This window comes from Apaloderma vittatum, unplaced genomic scaffold (genome assembly GCF_000703405.1).
Source record: "Apaloderma vittatum isolate BGI_N311 unplaced genomic scaffold, ASM70340v1 scaffold20650, whole genome shotgun sequence".
Taxonomy (NCBI): Eukaryota; Metazoa; Chordata; class Aves; order Trogoniformes; family Trogonidae; genus Apaloderma; species Apaloderma vittatum.
In genome coordinates, this window is record NW_009694274.1 from 21723 (window position 1) to 46131 (window position 24409).

At 41.9% G+C, this 24409-nt stretch overlaps 1 protein-coding gene across 1 annotated transcript in view; it reads left to right on the top strand.

The window, feature by feature from the left end:
* Positions 1 to 24409, top strand: part of PLXNC1 (plexin C1) — a 68042-nt gene that overhangs the window by 21328 nt on the left and 22305 nt on the right. The window contains exons 7-18 of the mRNA XM_009867235.1: positions 6859 to 7052; positions 8380 to 8519; positions 9570 to 9749; positions 11037 to 11124; positions 12014 to 12262; positions 12332 to 12523; positions 16037 to 16136; positions 16992 to 17093; positions 17480 to 17583; positions 22326 to 22367; positions 22844 to 22968; positions 23536 to 23734. Of these exons, the coding sequence (XP_009865537.1) occupies positions 6859 to 7052; positions 8380 to 8519; positions 9570 to 9749; positions 11037 to 11124; positions 12014 to 12262; positions 12332 to 12523; positions 16037 to 16136; positions 16992 to 17093; positions 17480 to 17583; positions 22326 to 22367; positions 22844 to 22968; positions 23536 to 23734 (1715 nt within the window). The remainder of the gene's footprint in view (positions 1 to 6858; positions 7053 to 8379; positions 8520 to 9569; positions 9750 to 11036; positions 11125 to 12013; positions 12263 to 12331; positions 12524 to 16036; positions 16137 to 16991; positions 17094 to 17479; positions 17584 to 22325; positions 22368 to 22843; positions 22969 to 23535; positions 23735 to 24409) is intronic.

Sequence of the window (24409 nt, forward strand, 5' to 3'; positions counted from 1 at the left end):
TATAACAGATTTCTGCAGATGCTTAGATTTCTGGAGATGGAAATGAGTTCTTGGTGGAGGATTTCAGAATGTCTGTGTGTGCTCATCCACATCTTCAAGCATTGAAACACCTTTAAAAAACACACTCTTTGCTATCTGTTCAGTAAAGTATTTAAGCATATGAACAGTCCCGAGGGCTGTTTCTAACAAGCAATGCAGGTGACTTTCGCAGCAATCACCCAAGTGCCGTGCTGCCGTGTGGAGCTAGGAGATAGTTCTGATCTAACAGTGTAGAGGTAGCCAAAGCTGGTTTTCATCTGCACAAGCCAGCCGGTGATAGAGACAAAGCTTTTGCCACCTTTACAAGGTAGGTATACTTTAAATCTGTGTAACTTTTCTGGATTGAAAAGCTATCTTCTTCCTAGCATAGGGAAGCCAGAAAAGTCTGCACACATGGGTTTCGTTTGATCTCAGACAGTAATTCATTTCACAGACATACACATCTGCAGGCACACAGATGAAAGGCACCATGGCTTAAGTGGTATATATCTAACTCTACTTTTCGATGTGGTATTCTGCTCATAGGAGAAGATACTCTTTCATTCCACAGCTGCCACTGAATTGTCGGTATAGTAATTGCTAGCTGAAATAATGGCAAATTGACTCATGCAATCATAAAAGATTTAAATAGGATGAAAATTGCTACTGCATAGATTACAAAAGAAGACTCCGAAACCAAGTCTCTGAGACAGAAAGAGAGAGAAGTATGGTATGTTGGGGTCTCTCAGGTTAGAGCAGTCTTTTGTGGTGGAAGGCTTGAATTCGGGGTCTGGCTGTGCCACAGTGTACCAGTGTGTGCTCTTCAGGACATGATTTTGTATGCCTGCTCCATGGTTGCGTTTCCTTGTCTGTATCCTGACAATAACATTACTTTCATTTGTCATGCAGTGGTGGAAGGAAGCTTAATTAAAGAGTGTGTTTAAAGTCTTGGAATAACTCAGCTGAAGGGTGCTATGGAAGGAAAAAAAATCTAGTTATTTTTGTCAGTCAAAAGCATGAGTGAACGTATGAGAGAAGGTGTGTACAATGTAGAGAAAAGCTGAAGGCACATGGGCCTTCAACTAATTTATTTTTTTACAGTTATTTCTTGTAATATTCAGCGTATGCCTAACAGTCACATTTTTCCAGATTGCCTGGTTCTCGAAGCATTGCTGTCCTCAAGCTCTTGGAATGTCACACAGACATTTCAGTTGAAAAAGTAAGAACCTGATTCCTGTTGAAGTTCATTGAGGGTTTTATGTATCTGTGCGGGGAGGGGGCTGAATCATTCATTTTGGGGAGTATTTAGTAAAGAAATACATTTTGCTAAAGATAGTCAAATCCCTTTTCTTGGCCTATTTCCTTCTTCTCTTGTTTTATTGTCCATAGAAAGCTAGTTTTTCTAATGACTCTTTTATTTAACGGTACCCTGGCAGCTAGCCATAGAAGAGTCATTACAATGACTGAATTTATGACAGCCTGAAGAGATAATAAAGGATGTCACAATGCCATTAAAATCCTCTTGTCCTTGTGAAAAAAAAAGGTGGGTCCCTGGTAGTCAGGAGAAGACCTAGATCAGAGGAGTCAAAAGAGATTCTGTAAAAGTCGCTTTATGAAGCTGTTTTTTAATGGAGCCAGATGCAATTTAAGTATGGTCTATGGCTATTGTGAATACAATTAAACCAGAAAGTAGCATCTAATCTGCTAATAGGAATAATGAATACCTATTTTTCTGTACACATTATTTTTCAGAGCCACACTCTTTGTTAAGAACTCTCAGTAGAAAGCATTTGTGCCCAGTACATGGCCTAACCCGTTATGATATGTGGTTGTTAAAATATAGAAAGATCTGGGTAACGTATGCTGTAGGTGACCACAGTTCTCCCATTCAGAACACACCTGCCCCATACAAAGAGACTAATCCTGGGAAGAAATTGAACTCCTGGTTTTTGAGAAGAAGTGTATCACTTCCCTGTCCCTGAAGCGACAGAGGGACAGAGCTTACTTTCTCTAAATCAGAGCATTTCTCAGCATGTGTGGAGAGGGCCTGTGCTGCTTTTGGCTCTCCTCCATGCTGACAGAGGCATTGCAAGGCAAGATAGGGACAAACTAGTATCCAACAGTTTTTTCTCTGTGAAGTCAGTAGCAAACTAGCAGTACTTACTAGCACTGCATACACAGAACAGAAGTTCAGGCAAGCTGTGAAAGAATCAGTGATCATTTTCTGCCCTTTTCTGGTTAAAAAGTACTATCTGTCCACATATGTACTGGAAAAAAAACCACAGCAAAATGAAACCCAAAGTGTTCCACCTCTTTCATGCTTTTTGAAAATTTATGACACTCAACATCTCAGCATGGACTGTGTTTCATACTAAATTTGCCCTCAGAATACGCACAACAGAACAGTAGACTTGGAAGGTAAATGCAGGTTACGTGTTTTATGCATTTCATTACGTTTGCCAGGTTGTTCTTTTGCGTTTGTGCTTTTTTCTGTGACTTGAGATTTTACCTTCATGACTGAATCTAGATTGAATTCCTATTCTTACAAAAACTCTGTTTTCTGTGTTACCAGCTGCTCACGATGTATACACAAGGGTGAGTGTGCCAGCTGTAATTGGACACGTGTCTCTCCTGCCACCACCTGCCAGGTGAAGTTTGTTGGGGAGGACTGGAATCTCTCGTGATGCCTTTTCCTTGTATATTTTACTTCTGAGCAGGAATCTATCTCTTTCTTGTCCTGACATGGAGAAATGCTTTTTCTTTTTTCAGGATAGCTGTAATGCAACTGCTTCTGAGGGGATTGCCACTGCGCAGAGAACAGAGGTTAGTTAGCATTTTAAGATCAGCGTTACGGAGGTTCTGTGGATTGGGAAAGAAATTTATTTAAAATTAAAGGACTGTGCAGGAAAAATAGAGAAATGGTTGAGAAGGCAGTAAGTTGGTTGCACAGAAAGGTAATGCGGAACTTTGACTGATACATTTTTTTCTTAGTGGTTTGTCAGTACTTGAAGATACCAACAGAGATTTGCATTTCAGATTCCAGCACTGAGACAGTGAACACTGCAATAGTCATGTGTCTACCTCTAGATGCAGTATTTACAATATTGCTTTAAATTCCAGAGTTCCTGTATGCTGTATGTAGGTAATTGGCAGGAGCCAACATGCTGAGGGTTGGGACGTGTAAGCTGACCAAAGCCAAACCAAACCAAAAAAAACCAGAGGAGAATATCGTAGTCGTCTTCTCTTATCTAGACTTAAATATGTGTTTGAGTTCTGCTGTAACAGACAACGCTGTGAAATGAGGTTTTGAAGTCTCAAACCTCTCCCTCATTTTATGCAGGCAGATCCCATCTTCTCCTGAAACATATCTGCCAGGGGAGCAGAAGGAAGGGGAGGATGTGCTGCCCAGTTTCTCAGTGACAGATGAGTGGCTAGAGGATGCATCCAGGAACTGAAATCCCTGGGTGTTAGTAAATCCCTAGTTCACACTTCCAGAAAAATTTTCCTTGCTTCCGGGCTGTAGACAAACTTGGAGATGGAGCTACTCTCCATCCATCACGCTCAAGCTGGATCACTGGAAAGGAAGGAGTGTTGCTGGTGCCGGAATATTTTCTGAATCTGGTTGTTGAGTTCTCGACTGAAATAATATAGACCGTATGGGAGCGTACAGCCTGTATGATTTGCCCTGTTGGTCAGCCCTTTAACCTTTTGCCTGCTCTTTTACCACAAGGTTATCCCTTCATTCTTTATGGTGCCAAAATGGTTCTATTTTCTCATAAAACTGAGTGATCTTGTCATCAGTGGTTGCTTATGACATGCAGGTGTTAGGAAAGAAATGAGTAGTGAAGAGAAATTTGACTGATGAGTAAGTATATAGAGAGTTGCTGCCTACACTTTTTGGTTTCTGCTTTTCTGTGAGTGATAGCACAGTTGGTATAAATAGCAACTGTGTTCTTGTCTCTAAATGTTTTGTTAGATCTACCAAAACTTCTACCTGTGAAGACAAGAATTACCTCTTAAATTCTTTTACCTTGAAGACAAAAATTACCTCTTAAATTCAGCTGTTTGGCTGAGCTTTCTTAAACAAAATTACAAAATCCATTTTGTTTTTCACAGAGACAAGTGGGATTGTGATACTTGTGCTTCTAAGCATTAATATTCAGGATTTGGTCTGCATCTAAAGCATTACGGCTGGTGAAAGAACAGAAAAAAATCTTCTTTGCTCTGCTTCCAAGTGCATTAATTTGACATTGGTAAATAGTTGGAATTGCCTGGGAGATGGCTTTCTTCCACATGCCTTATCTTGGAAAGACAGTGATGGACAAGGCAGTGAAAGCACTAGAGGCAGTCCAAAGGCAGATGTTTATTTAGAAGTGATTGATCCATTCAGAGGGCTTGAAATTGCATTTGAAATCATGCTCTCCTTTGACTGCTGGTGCTTTAAGGAGAGCGTACTGGAGAGCCGAGAAAGGGGATTTGTGTTTTCCCACAACCCCAGCTGAGCATTTAGATTAATATACTTTTTTCTCCAGCAGCAGCCCCAGCCCTCTTTCTGCCTCCAGCTTCTGGTTTCCATGCAGAAACCTTCCCCCTCCCTGCACCAGAGCGGGAGTTCGAGTGGTTGCATGAGTACGCTTGGCTGAGGGGCTGCTTTGGCTGGAAATAACCGTTGTCTTTCAGTAGGTAATTTTTCATTGGGACCAGATTCCTGCCCAGTTCTTCACTCAGCCCCAAGGCCCCGTGGTAGCATCACAGGAGGGGCTGTACTGGAGCAGGACAAGCTCCTGCAGGGTGGCAGAGGCTGCTTAACCTGGGACCTGCTGGATATCTCTCTGCCACCTGCAGCTATGCTAACCACACCTCTGAGGATGTGCCTGCCACTGTTTACACATCCCTAGGGAAGCTTAGGCTGTCCAGGGGATGGAGGAGGGCTGCAGCTCAGAAATGTGCATCTGTATTGAAGTTGACAGGGTTGTGCTGATTTACATTACCTGAGGACCTGGTGCACACTTTCTGTAAGTCTCTCTGTTCTCGTCGCATGCCTCACAACTAGTTATTTTTGTAAATATATTTCTGCATCTCTGCTCTCTCCCTTCCCTCTTGCTGCTGGGCATCTCTCCCCTGCCACACAGTGACTGGAAGGTCAGAGGCTCTCTGGTGCTGGAGAAATGAGCATTGCAGACCCCAGAGAGGACACTTGGTCAGTGAGGAAATTCACAGTTTCTTTTGCTGCTGAGGAAAGTGTCACAGACCATGGCAGTCAAGCAGTCAAAGCAGACTCTCGAGGAGCTGAGGCCAGTTTACCTCAGTGACTGCAGCAATGCCACATGTCCAAGGCAAGATGTGGTGAGCGAGTCCATGTTGTGCACCTGCAGGGAGGACCAAGTGCAAGATCCTGCACCTGGGTCGGGGCAATCCCAAACACAAATACAGGTTGGGGGATGATTTTATTGAGAGCAGTCCTGCTGAGAAAGACTTGGGGTTTAGATGGGTGAAAAACTAAATAGGAGCCAGCAATGTGTGCTCATAGACCAGAAGGCTAGTCCTATCCTGGGCTGCATCAAAAGAAGTGTGACCAGCAGGTCCAGGGAAGTGATTCTGCCCCTCTGCTCTGCTCTCACGAGACTCTACCTGCAGTACTGCATCCAGCTCTGGGGACCCCAGCATAAGAAGGATATGGACCTGTTGGAGCAAGTCCAGGGGAGAACCACTAAGATGATCAGGGGGCTGGAGCAATTCCCTACAGGGACAGGCTGAGAGAGTTGGGATTATTCAGCCCGGAGAAGAGAAGGCTTCCAAGAGAACTTATAGCGGCCTTCCAGTGCTTAAAGGGGACCTACAGGAAAGAAGAGGATGAACTCTTTTTCAGGGAGTGTAGTGGTGAGGTGAGAGGTAACAGTTTTAAAATGAAAGAGGGTAAATTAAAATAAGATGTAAAGAATAAGTTTTCACTGTGAAGGTGGTGAGACACTGGAACAGATTGCCCAGAGAGGTGGTAGATACCCTCTTCCTCGAAGTGTTCAAGGCCAGGTTGGATGGGGCTGCGATCAAGCGATCAACCTTGTCTAGTGAAATGTGTGCCAAGGCCCCTGCCCATGGCAGGGAAGTTGGAACTAGATGATCTTTAAGGTCCCCTACAACCACCATATAATTTCAGGAGGGACTGAAACTTCCAGAGTGACCCGTACTTCCTGTGATTTCTTCTTGGTATTAGAAAAGAAGTAAGGCAAGCTAAGCTGAGGTGCTCCATGGTGCCTGGCAGAGAGACCAGCGGGAGCCCTGAAGCGCTGTGGCATCCTGCTACATCCCTGGACAGGAGGTGTCTGGTGTTTCCCTTACCAGACCTCACAGCCCTCATACAACTGTGAGAGATTTCTATGTGTTTGATGATATACTGTGTTACTGCCGTGCTCCAGGGCTCACTGCTGGTTGACAGTGAGAGCCCTGAAGCAGTGTTTTACTCCTTTCCATAGTATTTGACTTCTGGATTTGCGTGTGGGTATCGCCTGTCGTTGGTGCAAGGAGGCTGTGCACAAGCAGAGGGAAGGGATGCAGGTGGAGAAAAGCACTGGTGCTTCGCTGGCTTTAATTTTGCAGATTTCTGCTTCAGTTCTCCTGCTTGCATACTGAGGGTTAAACCGATCCCCAGGTCAAGGTGAATTTTCCACCTCAGGCTGTTTGTCAGAGGTTTCCTTTGTCCTCCTCCATTATCCTTATCAGAGGTCATCCTGGAGGCCCTTTTTCAGGCTCTCTGGCCCTAGCCTTTGCGCTCCCTTGCCCTTTCCCAAGGCACAAGTTGCGGCTTTTGATTGGTTGTGACAGGTCTCACATTTGCTCCAGAGCACTCCAGTATTCATCAGGCTGTCATACCATGTGGGGACAATGTGCTAGGGACCTTCCTGAAATGGGCAAAGGCTATGTTTGCAGAGAATTATGATGATGTGATCCTGGTGATCCTCTCAGGCCACCAGCTCAAAGTCATGATGCTGCTCTGGGTGCATGAGAGATTAGTGGGGAGAAAAAACGTGTGGGAGGTATTTTCCTAGAATCATTTAGATTGAAAAAGACCTTTAAGATCATCAAGTCCAACCGTAAACCTAGCAGTGCCATGTCCACCACTAAACCATGTCCCTAAGGATCACATCAAAATGTCTTTTAAATATCTCTAGGGATGATCACTCGACCACTTCCCTGGGCAGGCTGTTTCGATGCTTAATAACCCTGCTGGTGAAGAGATTTTTTCCTAATATCCAGTCTATACCTCCCCTGCCACAACTTGAGGCAGGAGCTTTTTTTCCTAGAGGTTTTGCACCAGCATACTTCTCAGGGTTGAGAAGGCTGAACGACCCAGTGGATGTGTCCATGCGTGCACAGTGGAAACTGGGATAATCAGGGTACTTTAAAAACTCACTTTAAGCCAATCTTAGAGGCAGTCTAAAAGCAAACTAGAAATCATTTGCCTGAGAAGATCCCAAACAGTTTGTGGTTTCACATGTGTATTTTCCTGGGTTTTTTAATGTTTTCAGTTTGTTGTCTGAAAGAGACACGGAGAGGAAGCTGTCTGTGTGATTATAAAACCGGGGAAGCAGCAAAACTGATTAAACATGAGATGCTGTCAAATGAATCAAGTAAATACACTAGGGAAGAAATCTCTCTTCTTGCTCAGTAGTGTTAGTAAACTAGAATAAGTAAATATGAAGATAAACAAAAGCACAGTTTAAAAATTGGCCACATTTCTGCAGGGCTTTGACAGCATCAGAGTAAATAGGATTATTCTTAAGTGCTGGAAAATAGATTTGTAAACTTCTTAACATCAAAATGGGATACCAAAAAATCCCCACAGTTGTGTTATACCTTTAGCTCTGTGTATGCCTTTGAAAAGACTTTCTAGTAAAGCTAATTCTGGGACTCTTTCTTGACTTTTCATTCTAGGATTTGACCCTGCTTCCCCTTTTCAGGTCACAAGAGATGCCTTCATTTGTTTCTCTGATCTCTCACAGTGACTGCACCATGGGTTTTGTCTTGTGCTGTTTCTTAATTCTTGAAGGGTCACATAAAATGTATCATTTCAAGCTATTTTTTTATCATCCCTACCTTCCAGTATGTCAAGTTGTGATTCCTTTGAGCAGCGTTGTTATGAGATAAATTGAAATATGAAATGTGTAGATAAAAATAGTTGGCTTATAAAGAAGTGAGTGACAGTACTTCCCAGGATCAAGCTTAACAAGATTTGAAATTAATATGAAAAATATATACCAGTGCCATAAACCCCACATTCCTGTGCGGTGGTTGTTTTTGCAGCTGTTGTTTGACTGCCTAGCCTTTTTTAACCAGATTTTGTTTTGCTTTGTGTTTTGATAGCATATCAGCATTCATTCCATTGAACCTTTGTGGATTTCTACATTAGGCAAAAGTGAAATAACAGTCAAAGGAGAAAACTTCACAAATGCATCAGACATAAAACTGGTACTGACTGGAATCACCGGCTGTAAACCAGACATGTGAGTTAAGCTCTGAAAAATACTATTTACTTTGCATGGTGAAAGTTACACCTATTTTGTCCTACCAATACAGTTCTGTGAACAATTGTCACGGACATATCCTCAGCAGAGGAAGGGATGCTCTGTACTCCTCTCAATTATACATCCACTTCAAATTCCCAAACTGTCTTACTATTGTCTCCTAGCAGTAGTAAGACAGTTCTGTACCTGTCGCCCTCTGCACTTTGCAGCAGGCCACAAGTAAATAGGTCGCCGGAGTCTCAGCTTTTGTTTGACTCTGCTCTGCATCAAAATATTCCCCATATCTTCTAAGATTCTGCTTGTGAAAGCACAAACACCAGGCTAGGGAAGGAAATCTCTAATGCAACAGCTTGTGCTTTCCTCTGTTGATGATTGCACAGTGTATAACCCCCTACATAATTAGGCTATCTTATTCTGAATCAGTCATTTTCAGGTGCAGCTGCAATGGCTGCCTGTGGTTACCAAGCCCATTTTACATAGTTAGCACTTGAAAAAATATTCATATGGTACACTTCTATTTTTACTCCAACTGTAAATTTCCCAGGGACGACAGAAAACAAAAGGGGAGAAGAACAGAGAGAAAGTAGAGAAAAAGAGGAAGGAGTAAAAGGGAGGAAGGAGAGGGGGAAAAGGAGGATAAAAGAAGAAAGACAAAAGGAAGAAGAAAAGGAAGCTGAAGGTTCTGATTCCTGGCTATTTCATGGGCTATGCTGGTAGCACAGAGAGTACACAGCAAACAGCAAAACCACACGTTACGTTACATTACATAGCTTTATCCCAAGGCCATAACACCAGTGTCTGTACTGTCTTCTGTGATTATTGTGACATATAGCAACTTCAAAAGACGCCCTCCTTTGTCTTTTCAACTCCTTGCTCTATCTTTCCACCTCTGTCTGGCAGCTCAGAGAGAGATTCATTTCTCTTTTCTCCTTGTCCTTTGCTTTAGGTTATAGGCTTTGTGTAGTAACACTGGTGAGTGACATAGTGGCATCTGTGTTTCAGCTTCTGACTGTTTTCTTTCTCCTCCAGCATTAAAGTTAGAAAGGTGCTAAATGATACACAGATGACTTTTACTCTCCCACCAACACGTAAAGAGGCCAAAAGTATATGTATACAGGCTCATGGGAAAAAATGTTCACCGCCAATGACCCTGCATTATGTTTCACTGCCATCATGTTTTGGAATCACACCAAATACCTCCTGGATAAGGTAAATTTGTCTTTCTGTACTTTTTGTGTGTTTATTAAAATGTAATTGAACTGAGATGATATGAGCTTCCCTCCTTTGCAGGATTGCAGCTAGTGTAAACTTGAATGAATGCTGTAACCTGTTGTGGAGGATGAATTTACGCCAGTGAACTTATTTAACATTTAACATTCAGATAGGATCATGATAGCTGCAAGACAGTTTCCCTGTTCTTCAAGATTCTGTAAACTACTTCCTGCCCATTCCAGGTCTCCTTTGTAGAAGTCAAAAACAGTCTTTTCATACTAAAGCTAAACCCAAAATACGCATAGCATGCATAAATTCTCAAACTTCAGTTAACTTTGATTTCCTGATGCTAATATACCCTTCACTTTAGAAACAGTAGAAAGTATAAGTAAATTGGAAATGAAGTGAAAGTAATCACCACTGCAGTGATAGGCGCAGACTTGCTTTAGGACTGGGTTCCCTAAAGCCAGAAGAGCCCTTTTCAAGCCTTTGCTGTGTTCTGTGGCAAACTCACGGCTCCCGTGAAGGACTTACAGTGTAGTTTTAAGATATTCTCAGGCACAGTTTTCCACCTGTCCCTCTGCCTGCACAGTTTTTTACCCGCTTGCACGTTCTTAATCTGATATCTTGGTGTCAAGCACTGGCAAGCAAGGATTTGAGGTAATGAGTTGGGCTGGCAGCTGTAGCAGCTGAGCAGCTAGGATGCATGCCCTCATCTCCAGGTGAGAGGCAGCTCAGGCAGCTGGAAATTAATAATACTGTAAACCACTCCAACTGTGTTCAGCAGAGATCGTGAGCCAGAGCCCTCAGACACAAGCACCATTGTGTGTGCTGAGACAGATGGCCTGAACGCTGCCGCGAATGTTTCCTGTGAGGTGCCTAGCACCATCGTTTCATCCTGAAGAAGGCAAGAGTTAAGCACAGACAGGGCTGCGAAATACCGTGTTGCTCTGTCTTCAAGACAGAATATTAACTCACAGTCTAGTTCTTTGGCTGCATGAATAAGAAACAAGTGGAGAGTCCCTGAAAAGGAGTAAGAATGTGTATGCCCTCAAGTCATTTGTTTTTGTGGTAACAAAAGTATTTAACATTACAGTACAAGGAAAGAATGGAAGTACACTGTCTAGCTCAAATTATCTTGTCCTGCAGTTTGACTTTGTTATCTTGGCTGCTACCAAAGCATGAGTAGTTTATTCATGGCTGAAACCTTAACGCAGGCCTTACCTGTGGGAAAACAGATAGTATTAACCTCACTTCCCACCCCTTTTTGGTTTTTTTTCACAGTGGTGGTCGCAAAATTACTACGAGTGGTAGAAACTTTAATGTGGTGGACAGTGTGATTATTTCAGATGACCAGAGATCAAACCTTACAGTAAGTCTTATTCTCCTTTACAATACCAAATAGAGGTCTCTTGAAGGATTAGGTTTTGTTCCTAAGGTTTCGGGAGAATCCCAGGATTTTTTCAACACTTGCAGGCACACATCAGTCACCCTACTGAAATAAATGTGACCACTTGTAGGATTACAGTTGCAAACATTCACAGTGTGAGATCGTGGATACATGTAAGCTGCTCTCATGCATAATTCCCTAAGCCATTTTTTATGGTCTAGATACTTGTTTCAAATCTGTCCTTTTTGAGTCTCCCCAACCTCTATACATGGGTCTATTGGAGAAGGGGATAGTGTTCTTCTCTCTGGCTTCATGTTGAGAACCCAAATAGTGCCCCTGCCTCAGCAAAGGCTGGCAGACTGGAGCTGATACTGGGACAAAACCCTTTCTCCAAGGCTGTGAGGAGGTAGGCACCCTGTTGACTCCTGGGCTTGCAGCACAGAGACCAGAAAACAGCGGCACAACCCATGGAACAAGCTGTAGCAGCCCCCTCTCTCAGGAGTTAGGCTGAGGAGGGCCAATGCCCAGGGGTGCTGTCTTGCTCTTCTCTTGTCACCTGCACTGAGGGGAAGGAAGGAGAAATCACTGTCACTATTCCTGTCTCACTGCAGGAAATAGCTGCCTTAGCAGTGTGCAATCAGCCTTAAAGCAGCGTGCAGAGTGTGTGATAAATGTACTTAAAGGTAGACACAGGCTCAACACAGAAATTTTCCCAGGTGCTCTGCGTGCAGCCCTGATCGTAGAGAAGAAGTTTAGCAGGTATCTGTGTGAAGTCAGGAAGACATTAAAATGATTTTGAGTGCCTCTGTTTGTAATTGTACCCACTGTTGAGTACTTAATGACTGTTACAGCTTTGCTATTGCATTTCTAGGTCTCTAGGTGTCCTGGAAGCAAATCTGAATATCATTACTTAACACCAAGCCTGAGCCATGCAACAGAGGGTAAAGTTGTTGATATGATGTTAAAAGTGGAAACTACCTTTATACCGTGTGTCAAACTGCACTATCACCCTGACCCAGTGTTCATTAACTACCAGCTGCACACGGAGCTGGACCCTGATCTGGAATTAAAAATATATGTAAGTATGAAAGTAATAAATTATAATTCCATATTTAAAATGGTTGTTGGGGATCGTTTTATTTCTTACTGTATTTAGTGACTGTTTATTATCTTTATATTTTCCCTCTAGAAAGAAAATGACAACTTGAATATTTCTAAAACTGAAGTAGAGGTTTATCTGTCATATATGAATGGTGCACAGACCAAAAAGATATGGTTCAATGTCCAAAATATTACCAAAAAGCCAGACCGTAGCACCATACTGTGCAAATTCAAAAGGGAAGGTACAGACAAGATTGACTTTTCCACAGTGAAAGTTTTTGTAAGTATCATTCATTCCCTTTTGTGCCAATTTGGCGTGTTTGGTTGTTATACAAGTGTAGTGAAATGTAGCGTTAATGCTCTCCTCACAAATGCTCTTTATAGAGGGAGAAACTGGATGTGTTTTCCACTCTCGGTGCTGGGTAGTACAATTATCTTCTTCCTATCTAAGCATCCCTGGCTTGGGTACCACTAACAGTACTGAGATCATTTGCTGTCTGGTTACTGTTGTAGTGCCAGACTTAGGCTTTGCAGCCCAAACTGAGCTCAGGCTGCTGAACTCCAGGAGAGCAGTAGCTGCTCACACCTCTAGCTGCAGCACAGACATCGCCGATACAGTATCACTGGCTCCAGATCTTACCGTAGATCTGTAAGTAATCTGCTGCTTCACTGTGGCCTTGAGGAAGAGGATTGTGTCCTCCTGTTCGCTCTTTCCTACTAAACTACATAGAGATTGTGAACAGTGCATAGGGATTTCCACTGAAATGGAAGAGAAAGCATTTCTGGTTGAAAAAGGGGGTGAAATGCAATGTGCACTGGGAAGGCCAAAATGTTTTGAACATATGGCACAAACCTAAATATAAGAAATATAAGAATATTAGCATGGATGTCAAAGCTAAATGGCAGCTTAAAATATTTGCTCCATGAATAAGAAGAAGATAGGAGGTTTTTAAAATGCAATCATCACCATTTATGAGGGAGAAAAATTATGCCAGACTCTTTTTGCAGTGTGTGGTGGTATAAAACTGAAATAACTCTATTGACTTCAAGGCATATGGCTCATAGTAAAGATTAACGAAGCTATTCTCAATTTCATATCACTGTTAACTGATCCTCCATCTGTGGATCCTGCCGTCTGAGCCAGTTATAGCATGGAAAGCCTTTCTGAGACTGGTGTTGCATTTAAGTATTAACATTGCCTTGCAATATCACATGCTTATTCTGCAAGCTTCGGAGGAGTGACTGTCACAGAAGGATCACCACTTTGCTGAGGCAAATCAGATGCAATAGTTGCATTGTCACATTTCACTTCTGGTAAATTAAGAATGATTTTTTTCAACATCAAGAAAAATGGAAAAGTAGAAAATCATCATGTATTTTTTCAATCTTATAAATAAATCATCATAGAAGAAGTAGGGCCGCTGAAGAAAAGATAAGCTGGGTATAGGAGACAGATATGGCTCAAGAATAAACATACCTCTTGCCTTAGTTTTCAGGAAGAAAGAGGATATTGAATGTGAGGTCAAAGACAGGATGATCAGTCTGAATGGAGGTGCAAAAGAAGAAAATGCCATTTGTGTTACAAAGGCAAGTTTCAGGTAGATCAGGGGGTTCAAGACAGCAGGAACAGGGTCATTTCCATCGTAGCACTGAGAAAGACCTGGCATATGGTAGTGTAGACTTAGTAGGAAAAATTTTAAATAAAACTACAGTCAGGAGATGTACTGTATGACTGGAGGGCAGCAGATATAAAACCAGTATTTAAAAGAAAAAAAACAAAAAACCACAGTCCACTGGAGGCTTACTGATTTCATCCTAGTTCTATGTAAAGCTGTATTATGTATTTTGAATGAGGGACTCCTGAAAGACCTGGAGGTAAGTGGAAAATGGGTTAATTGGCAACTTCTATGATTCTTTTTATTAAAAGCAGATTACGCTAGATAGCTTTATTTCATAAGATGAGTTATTTCCTCAACAACAAAAAAGCGATGGATCACATGTACCTGGAAGTCATTCAGTAAACTACTTAACATGATGATTGTGAAGACGGTAGGGATTAGAAAAACTGGATGCTGTGTAGGGGGAGCTGACTCTGGGCATTGTTGATTTTCATACAGCTATTATTTAATATCTCTAGTAACTTGAGCACAAAAATAAGGCATACACTAATAACATTTCTGATGACATAAAGCTCAAAGGCATTGCCAGTCCAGAGGATGTTTTATAATGTCATGCAGGAAGAATGAAATTAATTTAGGAATACGAATTGGATTAATACAGGTGTACCTTATCTAGTCTGTGATTCATAAGCAAGATAAATAAAAGATAAGGAAAGAAATGGGGCCACTGAATAGGAAGGTTGTGCTGAAGATGGAGATAATCTAAATATGAGCAGAAAATTAAATGAATGCTTTGTCGCAGTTTTCAATAAGCAGGGGTGAGTAACAGAAATATCTGCTTAAGGAATGCTTTGGTTGGACCTGACAAAAGGAGAAAGGCAGGTGTATTAGTCACAGGATGATTAATGTGTTTAGCCACCAATGCATTTCGTCCTCGAAGAGGTGAATGGGGTCCTAGGAAGGCTCAGACCAAAAGTACTTTGTGTAGGAACCGTGAAAACATATAAACAACCAAGGGAAAAATAAAACAAACAAAAACATTTGGTAGAAGAAATAGGTCTGCTCTGTCTTTTATTTGTAGCCTCAGCAATACAAACGCTGTGTCCTTCCAGCCCTGTAGGGTTTCTTTGCTTGCTCATGTCCATGTAGCTGGGATGTGACTACCCAGCTGGCAGTCTCCTCCTGCCCTGGCTGCTCACCTCCTGTGACAAGCCAGGGACTGAAATAACCAGATCTGTGCCTTCCCTGGTGTAACCCAAAATAATTCAACCCAACTCTCCTTTTCAATTATCTCAGGCTCATTTCTATCCCTAGCACTTGGTGGTATTCTTTTTTGATTTGTCAAAGCATATTTTTACTTCTAGTCTGTTTATAGGCTTAGCTACCCTTTATTTATGTGTTTTCATTGTGCTCTTTGAGATCCTCCTTTGTGAGGTTTCTCCTGCCATAATTATCAGTGGTGAATGCCTTCGTTCAGCATCTGGCAGACCAGCACTTTCATGTATTCCTACGAATTAAGGCCTGTCCTCCCTTTGACAAACCCAGTGGCTGTTGGAGGATGTTGTACGTGTATTCTATATTGTGTTTGTTCTTAAGCAGATCCTCAGGAGCACCCTACATCCTATATAAAGAGCTTGAAACTTCTGCAAAGAAATAGGGAAGAGGGCTGTGGGCCAGGCATCTATCAAAAATGTTACTTCCCTTATTATCAGTTTTAGTCATACCTTGCTTTTCTACTCAGCAGAGTAACATGCTAAGTATGAAGGACTGTTTTTAACTACCAGCACGTGCCTTCCTCGCTTCAGAATGCCAGAGTGTTTAGCAACAGTTTTGAGGTTCATGAGCTACTTGTCCAGCTGCAGGCTAGATCCTGCCCTTCACCTGAGGGCTCTTGTTTGCACTGAGAGCAATGGCAAAGTTTGGTGCTTCATGAGAAACTCCAAAATTTTCTCTTGTCACTATCATTCTGGTATCCTGCTTAAACATCAAATACAGTAAAAGTTAAGTTTGTGTTGGTTCACATATGTTTTCCAAAATTGCTGCTGTTTTCCCAATAATCTGGAGAGCCAGGGACCTTCATGTGCCTCAAATATTTTTTTTAAATGCATAAGATGTCATTTTAAGCATTAGTATGATACCTGTCCTCTGCTAACACGGACATTATTTTTCTTCAGGTCAAATTAGGAAACTTTGAGCATGAAGTCAAACCAACATCATCACACATATATTTATATGTTCTTATTTTGTTGCCTATTGTAGTGGGTGTCATTATAGGTAAGTACAACCATGTGTTTTCAGTTTTTTATTTGGTGAAGGGTATGATCATGACACGTAAACACACACATGTTTGGGACTGTCTGGTGGTTTTCCCCTGTTCCCAGGAAGAGTTGGGTGAAGTTAACTCTGGTCTGGGTGAAGTCCATCTTGTCAGACTGCAGCACGATACGAGACAGTCATTTTGGCTGTTCTGCTGGGATTTCTCACCATCATTTAGTGAGGCAAACCAGAGGACTGGCATCACAGAATCACAACTTGGATTCATGGATTTGTAGGTCATTACTAAATTGAGGGGTGTGAATGGTTATCCCCTCCCTTTTCGCTCCTGTTTTCTAATTGTTTAGCCCTGGTTGTATATTTGCTAAGTTTGCATTTATTGTAAAAAGTTTGGAGGCTTGTTCTTTTGTTTGCATTTCTTTTTAACAAGTACAGAAACCATATCTCGTGCCTTTACTCTCTAAATAAGCTTTAGAGAATTTAACAATTTGGAGATGGGTCTCCTGTTCAAAAGAACTGTTTTTCCTGGTTAATTGGTGCTACTTTAGGTTGCTAGTAGTTGAAGTAGTTGTTAGAGTCTGTGTCTCCCTGTGCAGGTTGTACATACCGGGATGTGCTATACTTTCAAATAAAGTAGGACTGACAATTCTGGTTACAAGGAATATTTTTTATTAAACATGCGAGTTTAGATCCAGATGACGGGCTCGTGGGTACTGGCACACTGAGAGCAGTAGAATTGGGAATCATCTTGGAGAGTGCAAGTGTATATTAATCTTCTAGTTTCTTAAAATGGTATTAAGATATGTTCTGCAATTTCTGTACTCAGAATATTTTTCTTTTTTTTTTCCTTTTTAGTGGCATTCATAGTTACTAGATACAAATCCAAAGAGTTAACACGTAAACAGAGTCAGCAACTTGAATTGCTGGAATATGAGATTCGGAAAGAAATACGCGAGGGTAGGTCTAAAGAGCTTTATAGGGCTTAAGTACAGTATAATTTCTGAAGTGAAACTGTCAAGAAGCTCGCATTATATAAACATTTTTATTTTATGGCTGTTAGAATGTTTTTGTGCTGTATCAGAGTTCCCCTTTAATATTGGTGTTCACTGCAGTAGCAGATAGCACTGAGCTAATAGGATTGCATGTAATATTTCCTTCAACAGAAGTGAAAAAAAAAATGGATTGGTACTTTCCCACTCATAAGAGTTTCCAGCTAGAAAAACAGCCCCTCTTGCCAGAAAACTGTTTTTTAAAGAACATCTATTGGGGCCAAGTTATAATTGTGAAGATGATTTTGTGTCAACTGAACTAACTCTCAGGGGTGGGGGGGTGTGCTTTTTCAGGATTTGCTGAGCTACAGATGGATGAATTAGATGTGGTAGATAGTTTCGGAACCGTTCCATTCCTTGACTACAAACACTTTGCTCTTAGAACTTTCTTTCCAGAGGTAAGTATTTACAACTCTTTCAGTTGTCAGCCCAGCCTAATAATGAAAAAGCTAGGAAGGTCAGGATCAAATAACTAAAGTAAGTACTACACAGTAATTGCACATGGTTTTCTCAAGAAACTTTTTTAAGGTCAGGAGTTACCAAGAACACTTAAGGCTATATATCTCTATTGAACCAAGCCTAAATTGGTAGATAAAGCACCGCGGTTGGATTTTCAAGGGTTGTGTGTGAATCCATTTCTCTTTTGCCCAGCCTCACTAAGCTGCTTGCTTTTCAGGCCATCCTAACAAAGCTATAATTTATCCATTGCTTTTTTTTGTTCTCATGCTTTCACTTGCTATGCTATAGCTAATTAAAGTAACAGTCAGGCTAGCTAACATGCTAGCTAACATCATGACACTTCCTAATTAGACTTGTGGGATGAAGAAATGCCTCTAAGGTCGTGCTGACTTTCTACTCCAAGCTGCTGACAGAAATGGTAAGACCTTGATTCAAAGCAGTGCAGGTCAAGTGCTTAAAAACTGCAGAAGTACTTAAGAGCTGTCCAGTTTAGAGGTGAATATTTTCACTATTTGGAGCAGTTTGTGTCACTGTGTCAGAGGCCTGCTCTTGAATATTTTACTTGCTGGTTTTTTGATGATGCTGATAAGTGCATTTGGCACAGCTTTCAAAATTATATCATGATGTTAACTGGTGCTTATTGGCATTTACTAACTGGCAGAAGCCGTGATCTCAGCTGGTGGTATTTTGCTGTGTAAATGATACCAATGAGTAGAAACCCTTGGTTAGTGCTGTGGTGTTATAGCGTGTAGCTGGTATGCATGTGAGTGACCAGAGTCTTCCTGTGTTACTCATCAGTGCTGCAGCCCAGTCCTGGAGTCTTAGCAGCAGCTGCTTCGCTTCATCACTGTGTGTGATCCCACTAAAAACTCACTGTGGTAAAGTTAAACACGTGTGATGGTGCAGAATCAGGGCCTCTTTTTTTTTTTTTAAAAATAACACCAAATACCAGATACTAAGGCACAATAATATTTAACATGAATGCATAGTTTTTGTACACTCTGACTTCAGTTCTCACACCAAAGAAAACTGGGAATATCTCTTCTGGTATTGCTGTGATGCCCCCAGTCTAATTTGGCTGGCATCACTAGGACGTTTGAAGAAAGTGGACCAAGGAAACCTCACTTTCTGAATCTCTGTCATTTCAGTTTGTTTTGTTGCCTGGCACATTAGCATTAATATAGTGAGTTTATTTTTAGGAATTTATCTTTTTCTAGTGATAGTCCGCTGTCAAAACAGTAACAATCTGTAGAAGCTGTCTGGGTGAAGATGCTTTGCTTTATGCAAATAAAAAGGGGGGGAAAAAGACATGAAGTCTGCCACTCTGTTGTATGATATGAGATCAGAAAGGGAAAGGCTCCTGTATTGTCTTGGCGAGTCTTATGCCACTGTGCATCCTGGAAATGATTCCAGTTAGATTTTGTGTCAGTCTGAAATACTGATACCATGGAGGTAAACTTGCCACTATTAGCTCTCTACAGACACGCGGTGTCAGGCAAGTTATTTAATGTATCGTGTATCAATTTTTCCTGCTAAGTACTTCATGTTTACATTGCGGGAGTGTCCAAACATGAAAGTGGTAGGAGACCAGTGCTCTACTAAACAAATATTACAGATCAACAGAAAAGACAATGGGCTAGTAGATTGCAACGGAGTGTCAGCAGGGTTGACAGAATCATTAAGGTGGAAAAGACCTCTAAGATCATCTAATCCGACCATCAGTCCCACACTACCATGACCACTGAACTATATCCTGAAGTGCCATGTCCACGCCTTTATTGAACATATCCAGGAATGGTGGCTCCCCCACTTCCTGGGCAGCCTGTTTCAATGCCTATCCACTCTTTCAGTAAAGAAATTTTTCCTAATATCTAATCTAAACATCCCGTGGTGCAACTTGAGGCCATTTCCTCTTGTCCTGTGCTAGTAACTTGGGAGAAGAGACCCACCTCACTACAACCTGCTTTCACATACCTGTAGAGAGCAATGAGGTCTCCCCTCAGCCTCCTCTTCTCCAGAATAAACCATCCCAGCTCCCTTAGCCACTTCTCAGAAGACTTGTTCTCTAGAACGCTCACCAGCTTCGTTACCCTTCTCTGGACCCACTCCAGCGCCTTTCCTGTATCGCAGCACCCAATACTGAACACAGTGCTCAAACTGTGGCCTCATCAGTGCCAAGCACAGGGGCAGGATCATTTCCCTACTCCTGCTGGCCACACTATTTTTGATACAGACCAGGATGCTGTTCTTGGCCACCTGGGCACGCTACTGCCTCCAGTTAACCAACACCCTCACGTCCTTTTCCATCAGGACAGCTCTCCAGCTACTCCTCCCCAAGCCTGTAGCGCTGCCTGCAGTTGTTGTGACCAAAGCGCAGGACCCAGCACTTGGCCTTGTTGAACCTCATACAAGTGGCCTTGGCTCATTGATCCAACCTGTCTAGGTCCCTCTGCCTCCCTACCCTCAAGCAGATCAACACTCCCGCTCAGTTTGGTGCCATTTGTGAATTTAGAAAGGGTACACTCAATTCCCTTATCCGAATCATCTATTAAGATATTAAACAAGAAAAACTGAGCCCTGAAGGACACCACCACTTGTGACTGGAAAGGGTTGAAGTGACAAACTGCCACTTCCCTCGTCAACCTCATGTGTTTGAGCGTACTCTTAGCGTACTCTTTCTGCCTTCCGGTGTGTTTGATGCGTTTTGTCTCATCTGTTTAAACGTGGACATCAAAGCTGTTCTCTGAGTGTCTTCTGTAGTCAGCGCAAAGACAGGCAGCTCAAGAAAGTGATTCATCCCACTTGCCTGAGACAGCTGTCTCAGGATGGGAGCAGTTGCTTAAAGAAGTAGTCAGATACCTAAAATTAAGAGTGATGGACCTCATCTTCATCTAGAGCTTCTCGCTTCCTGATGCTTCAATTTTCTATCTTTAGTCTGGCGTGATAGCTTTTGTTTTGTGCATATTAAATGGATATTACATCTATTCTTAAAATATTCCTTATGTTCAGCTGGATTTTTGCTTGTTAAAGTTGGATTATTATTTCTGTTTTCCCTCAATATCCCACGCTGTTTGGTTTAACACTACCATGCTTGTTCCCTGTTCACAAGCATTTTTAACCTTTAATATGGATCTGATTGGTTGACTCTGTGTGTGTGTCTGTGCGTTGGTTGACTCTGTGTGTGTGTTTTATTGGTAGGTGGTGTTAGGGGTGCTGAAGAAGTTCTGGAAAAAGGGAATAGCCAGTGGAGGAAGAGGAAGAACAGTATGGTAGGGGAGAAGAGAACAGGAGGCGTGAGGAAATGCAAGTATGAAAAATCAGATATGTAGATAAAAAATTAAATGTGAGCTGGCAATGTGTGCTTGCAACTCAGAAAGCCAATCACACTCTGGGCTGCATCAGGTGCAGCCAGTAGGTCAAGGGAGGTGATTCTCCCCCTCTGCTTCGTGAGACCCCACTTGCAGTGCTGCATCCAGCTCTGGGTCCCCAGCACAAGACAGATGCGAACCTATTAGACTGGGTCCAGAGGAGAGCCACAAAAATGATCAAAGGATTGGGACACCTCTTCCATGAAGAAAGCCTGAAAGAGTTGGGGTTTTTCAGCCTAGGGAAGAGAAGATTCCAGAGAGACCTTTCAGTATAAAGGAGGCTTATAAGGAAGACCAAGAGAGACTTTCTCCCCAGGCCTGCAGTGGCAGGATGAGGAACAGTGGTTTTAAAGTGAAAGAGGACAGATTTAGACTGGACATAGGCAAGAAATTCTGTTTGATAGCGGTGGTGAGACACTGGAACAGGTTGCCCAGAGAAGTTGTGGATGCCTTCCCCCTGGAAGTGTTGAAGGCCAGGCTGGATGGGGCTTCGAGCAACCTGGTCTAGTGGGAAGTGTCCAAGGGTTTGGAACTAGGTGATCTTTAAGGTCCCTTCCAACCCAAACCATTCTGTGATGCTATAAGGAAAGGAGGGGCTGCCAGCACCACAGATAAAGCAGATGGTGATAAATGTTGCTAGTGTGAATTTGTTGCTGCTTTGGGAACACACAGCTGTGTTGCGACCCTACAGGCTCTAAGGGTCAGCCAAGAGGCACTGACGAGGTATTTGAGAACTGGGAGCTTCCCTTTGTTTTGAGAGCTTTTGCTAGGACTGTCTGTGTGGTGGCACCTGTGCCTCTCTGGAGACTGACAGCATGGACCTCCTGGAGAGTTCATTAGTGAACATTCATAAAGTGCCATGAAATGAGTGGAGGCAGATGAACTCAAGTGTCACTCTGTTACAGAATCCTTGTACACCAAAGGCTGTCATTGCCGTCCAGGAAGGCTGCAGCACCCCTTGCACACCCACACGTTGGCATATGAGGGCGAGAAACAGCTTTTCCTGCGGAGCGTTAGCACCCGGCAGGGCTGGCGCGCTCGGCGGCACAGAGTAACACATGCAGTAAAACTGAAGTCGATACCTTTCAGTATTGAGAAGATCTTTGAGAGTTCACTTTTTAGTGAACCTTGGCAGCACCTTTGCAGAAGCTATTGTGTAGTTTTTATATTGTAGCCACAAGAGAAGCCAGCATTTCCTTTGTTTTATTTCAAGTTGTGTGCCATCAGGAACATGCTTGGCGCATTTAATGTACATGTGTTAGAAACTTCTGGTGTACATAAGAATGATAAATGTCACCTGTCTTATGTTTTAGTCAGGAGGCTTTGCATCCATCTTCAGCGAAGACATGCCACAGGTAAGTTGATGTAGTGTGATATGCTTTAATTAATAAATACTTTTTCAAGAGTGTTTGTGTCCCTTATCTCAGTGTTGTCCTAGAACACATCAGATTGTATTTCCAATATGTTTCCTTTCCCCCATGAAAAAAAAAATGAATTTGATATATAACATGCTGTTACTCCATGTTAATTTTGATTTATGTGAATAAAATAAACAGAATCTAGTCATGGGAAACAACAGGCAACCTTAACTATTGACATTAATTTGTGTATGTGACAGAAAATGTAAGCTCTGCATGTGTGTACTCTTATGCTGTACACAAATGCAAATGCATCTTTGGTGAAATCCTGAGACCCATGAAATAAATGCAAAATTCCCACTGATCTGAATGAGGCCAGGTTCTTATCTCATATGTTGCTTACCATTTTTCTGAGCATTAAGAATCCATCATAGCCAAACTACAGTTTGCTTATTTTTGTTTAACTATTCCAGAGCAGAGACCAAACGAGCAAGGATGAAAGCTTCAACATGTTGCATGCTTTAATTTGTAACAAGAACTTTCTTGTTACTCTCATTCACACCCTTGAAAAGCAGAAAAATTTCTCTGTGAAAGACAGGTATAGTATGATTATGCTTATCATCTTCGAGACAAAGAATTAGCAGGAAAACCCAACAGAAATTGTAGCACACAAATGTAACTTCTGCTTCTTGCAAAACAAGCTTGCGCTACTCCAAAACATTTTTCCATCTTCTCCATCTGCACACACTGAGGAAGAAAACACATTGCTGTTAAACAAGCTATTAAAGAAAAATCGGAACGTTTGTACGTGTAAACAAAGAGGCAAAGGAGCAGGAAAACTCACTTCAAAACTGTAAACACTTCTTGCAGTTAGATCAACACTTCTACAGTTTAGAAATGTTCTATAAGTGAAGCAGGTGGTGTTCTGCAGAATTAAATGTAGAGCCACGAATTCTGTGTTTAAAAAATAATCACAAGAGCAGACGGACTTGCATTTTTTATGTTTCTTTAGAGATCAATGGACAGTTTCTGTGCCTGAGGAGGGAAAACTTAGGATATGAACTGCACTGAAGTGTGTTTCATTTATTAAAGATGACTAGGAAGATAAATTCCAAATATTATAGCATTCCTTGTTTGTTTTGTTGTTTTGTGGGTTTTTTAACAGGTGCTTGTTTGCATCCTTCTTGACTATTGCACTACAAACTAAGCTAGTTTATCTAACCCATATTTTGGAAGTGTTGACAAAGGACTTAATGGAGCAATCAAGCAATGTACAGCCGAAGCTCCTGCTCAGACGAACCGAATCTGTGGTAGAAAAATTGCTGACAAACTGGATGTCTGTCTGCCTTTCTGGATTTCTCCGGGTATGTGCACATCTTTTCGCTATGTAAGATACACAAAGAATTTTTTTAACGGATTTCTTGTGTAGGAATTGTTAGAGGGATCAGTTTAAAGCGCTCAATCTAACTATTAACGTTATTAATGTGCGCTCTTCTGGTTTAGGTGGCTTAGCTGTCTGTTCCCAATGGGATGTAGGAAAGAGCAGGTCTGTAAGTGATGATCATGTCATTTATTTGGCTGAGATTTGGGTAATTTTACAATTCTGGCTTTTTTTTTTCCATGACAAATGTTCATTTCCGTGTGATATATTGTGATCACACTAAGAGATTAAGAGCTTGTTAAAATGCAGCTGTACCTTTCTGTGCAAGCAGTTGGAAAGCAACCATGTAATGGAAATGTAGGGAATACTGTCTTCTGGAAAACTAAACTTCTTTCCAGACTTTTTAAGCTCCAAACAGTATTGCAGACTGAAAACTAAATTACTTCAGTTGAGCATTTTCGTTCATTTTACTGCTTGTTTATTTTAGCCCGCTTGGTAGCATTTCATTTTTGGTTTCAGTGCTTGGTTATGCTCTGTCTCTCTTACCAGTGTGATGGTCTTGCCCTGTTGTATCACTCATATCAGTCCTCACATTAATACAGAAGCAGAATTGTTTGAGGCTCAATGGCTCACACCCATTTCCTTAAACCCCAGGAGG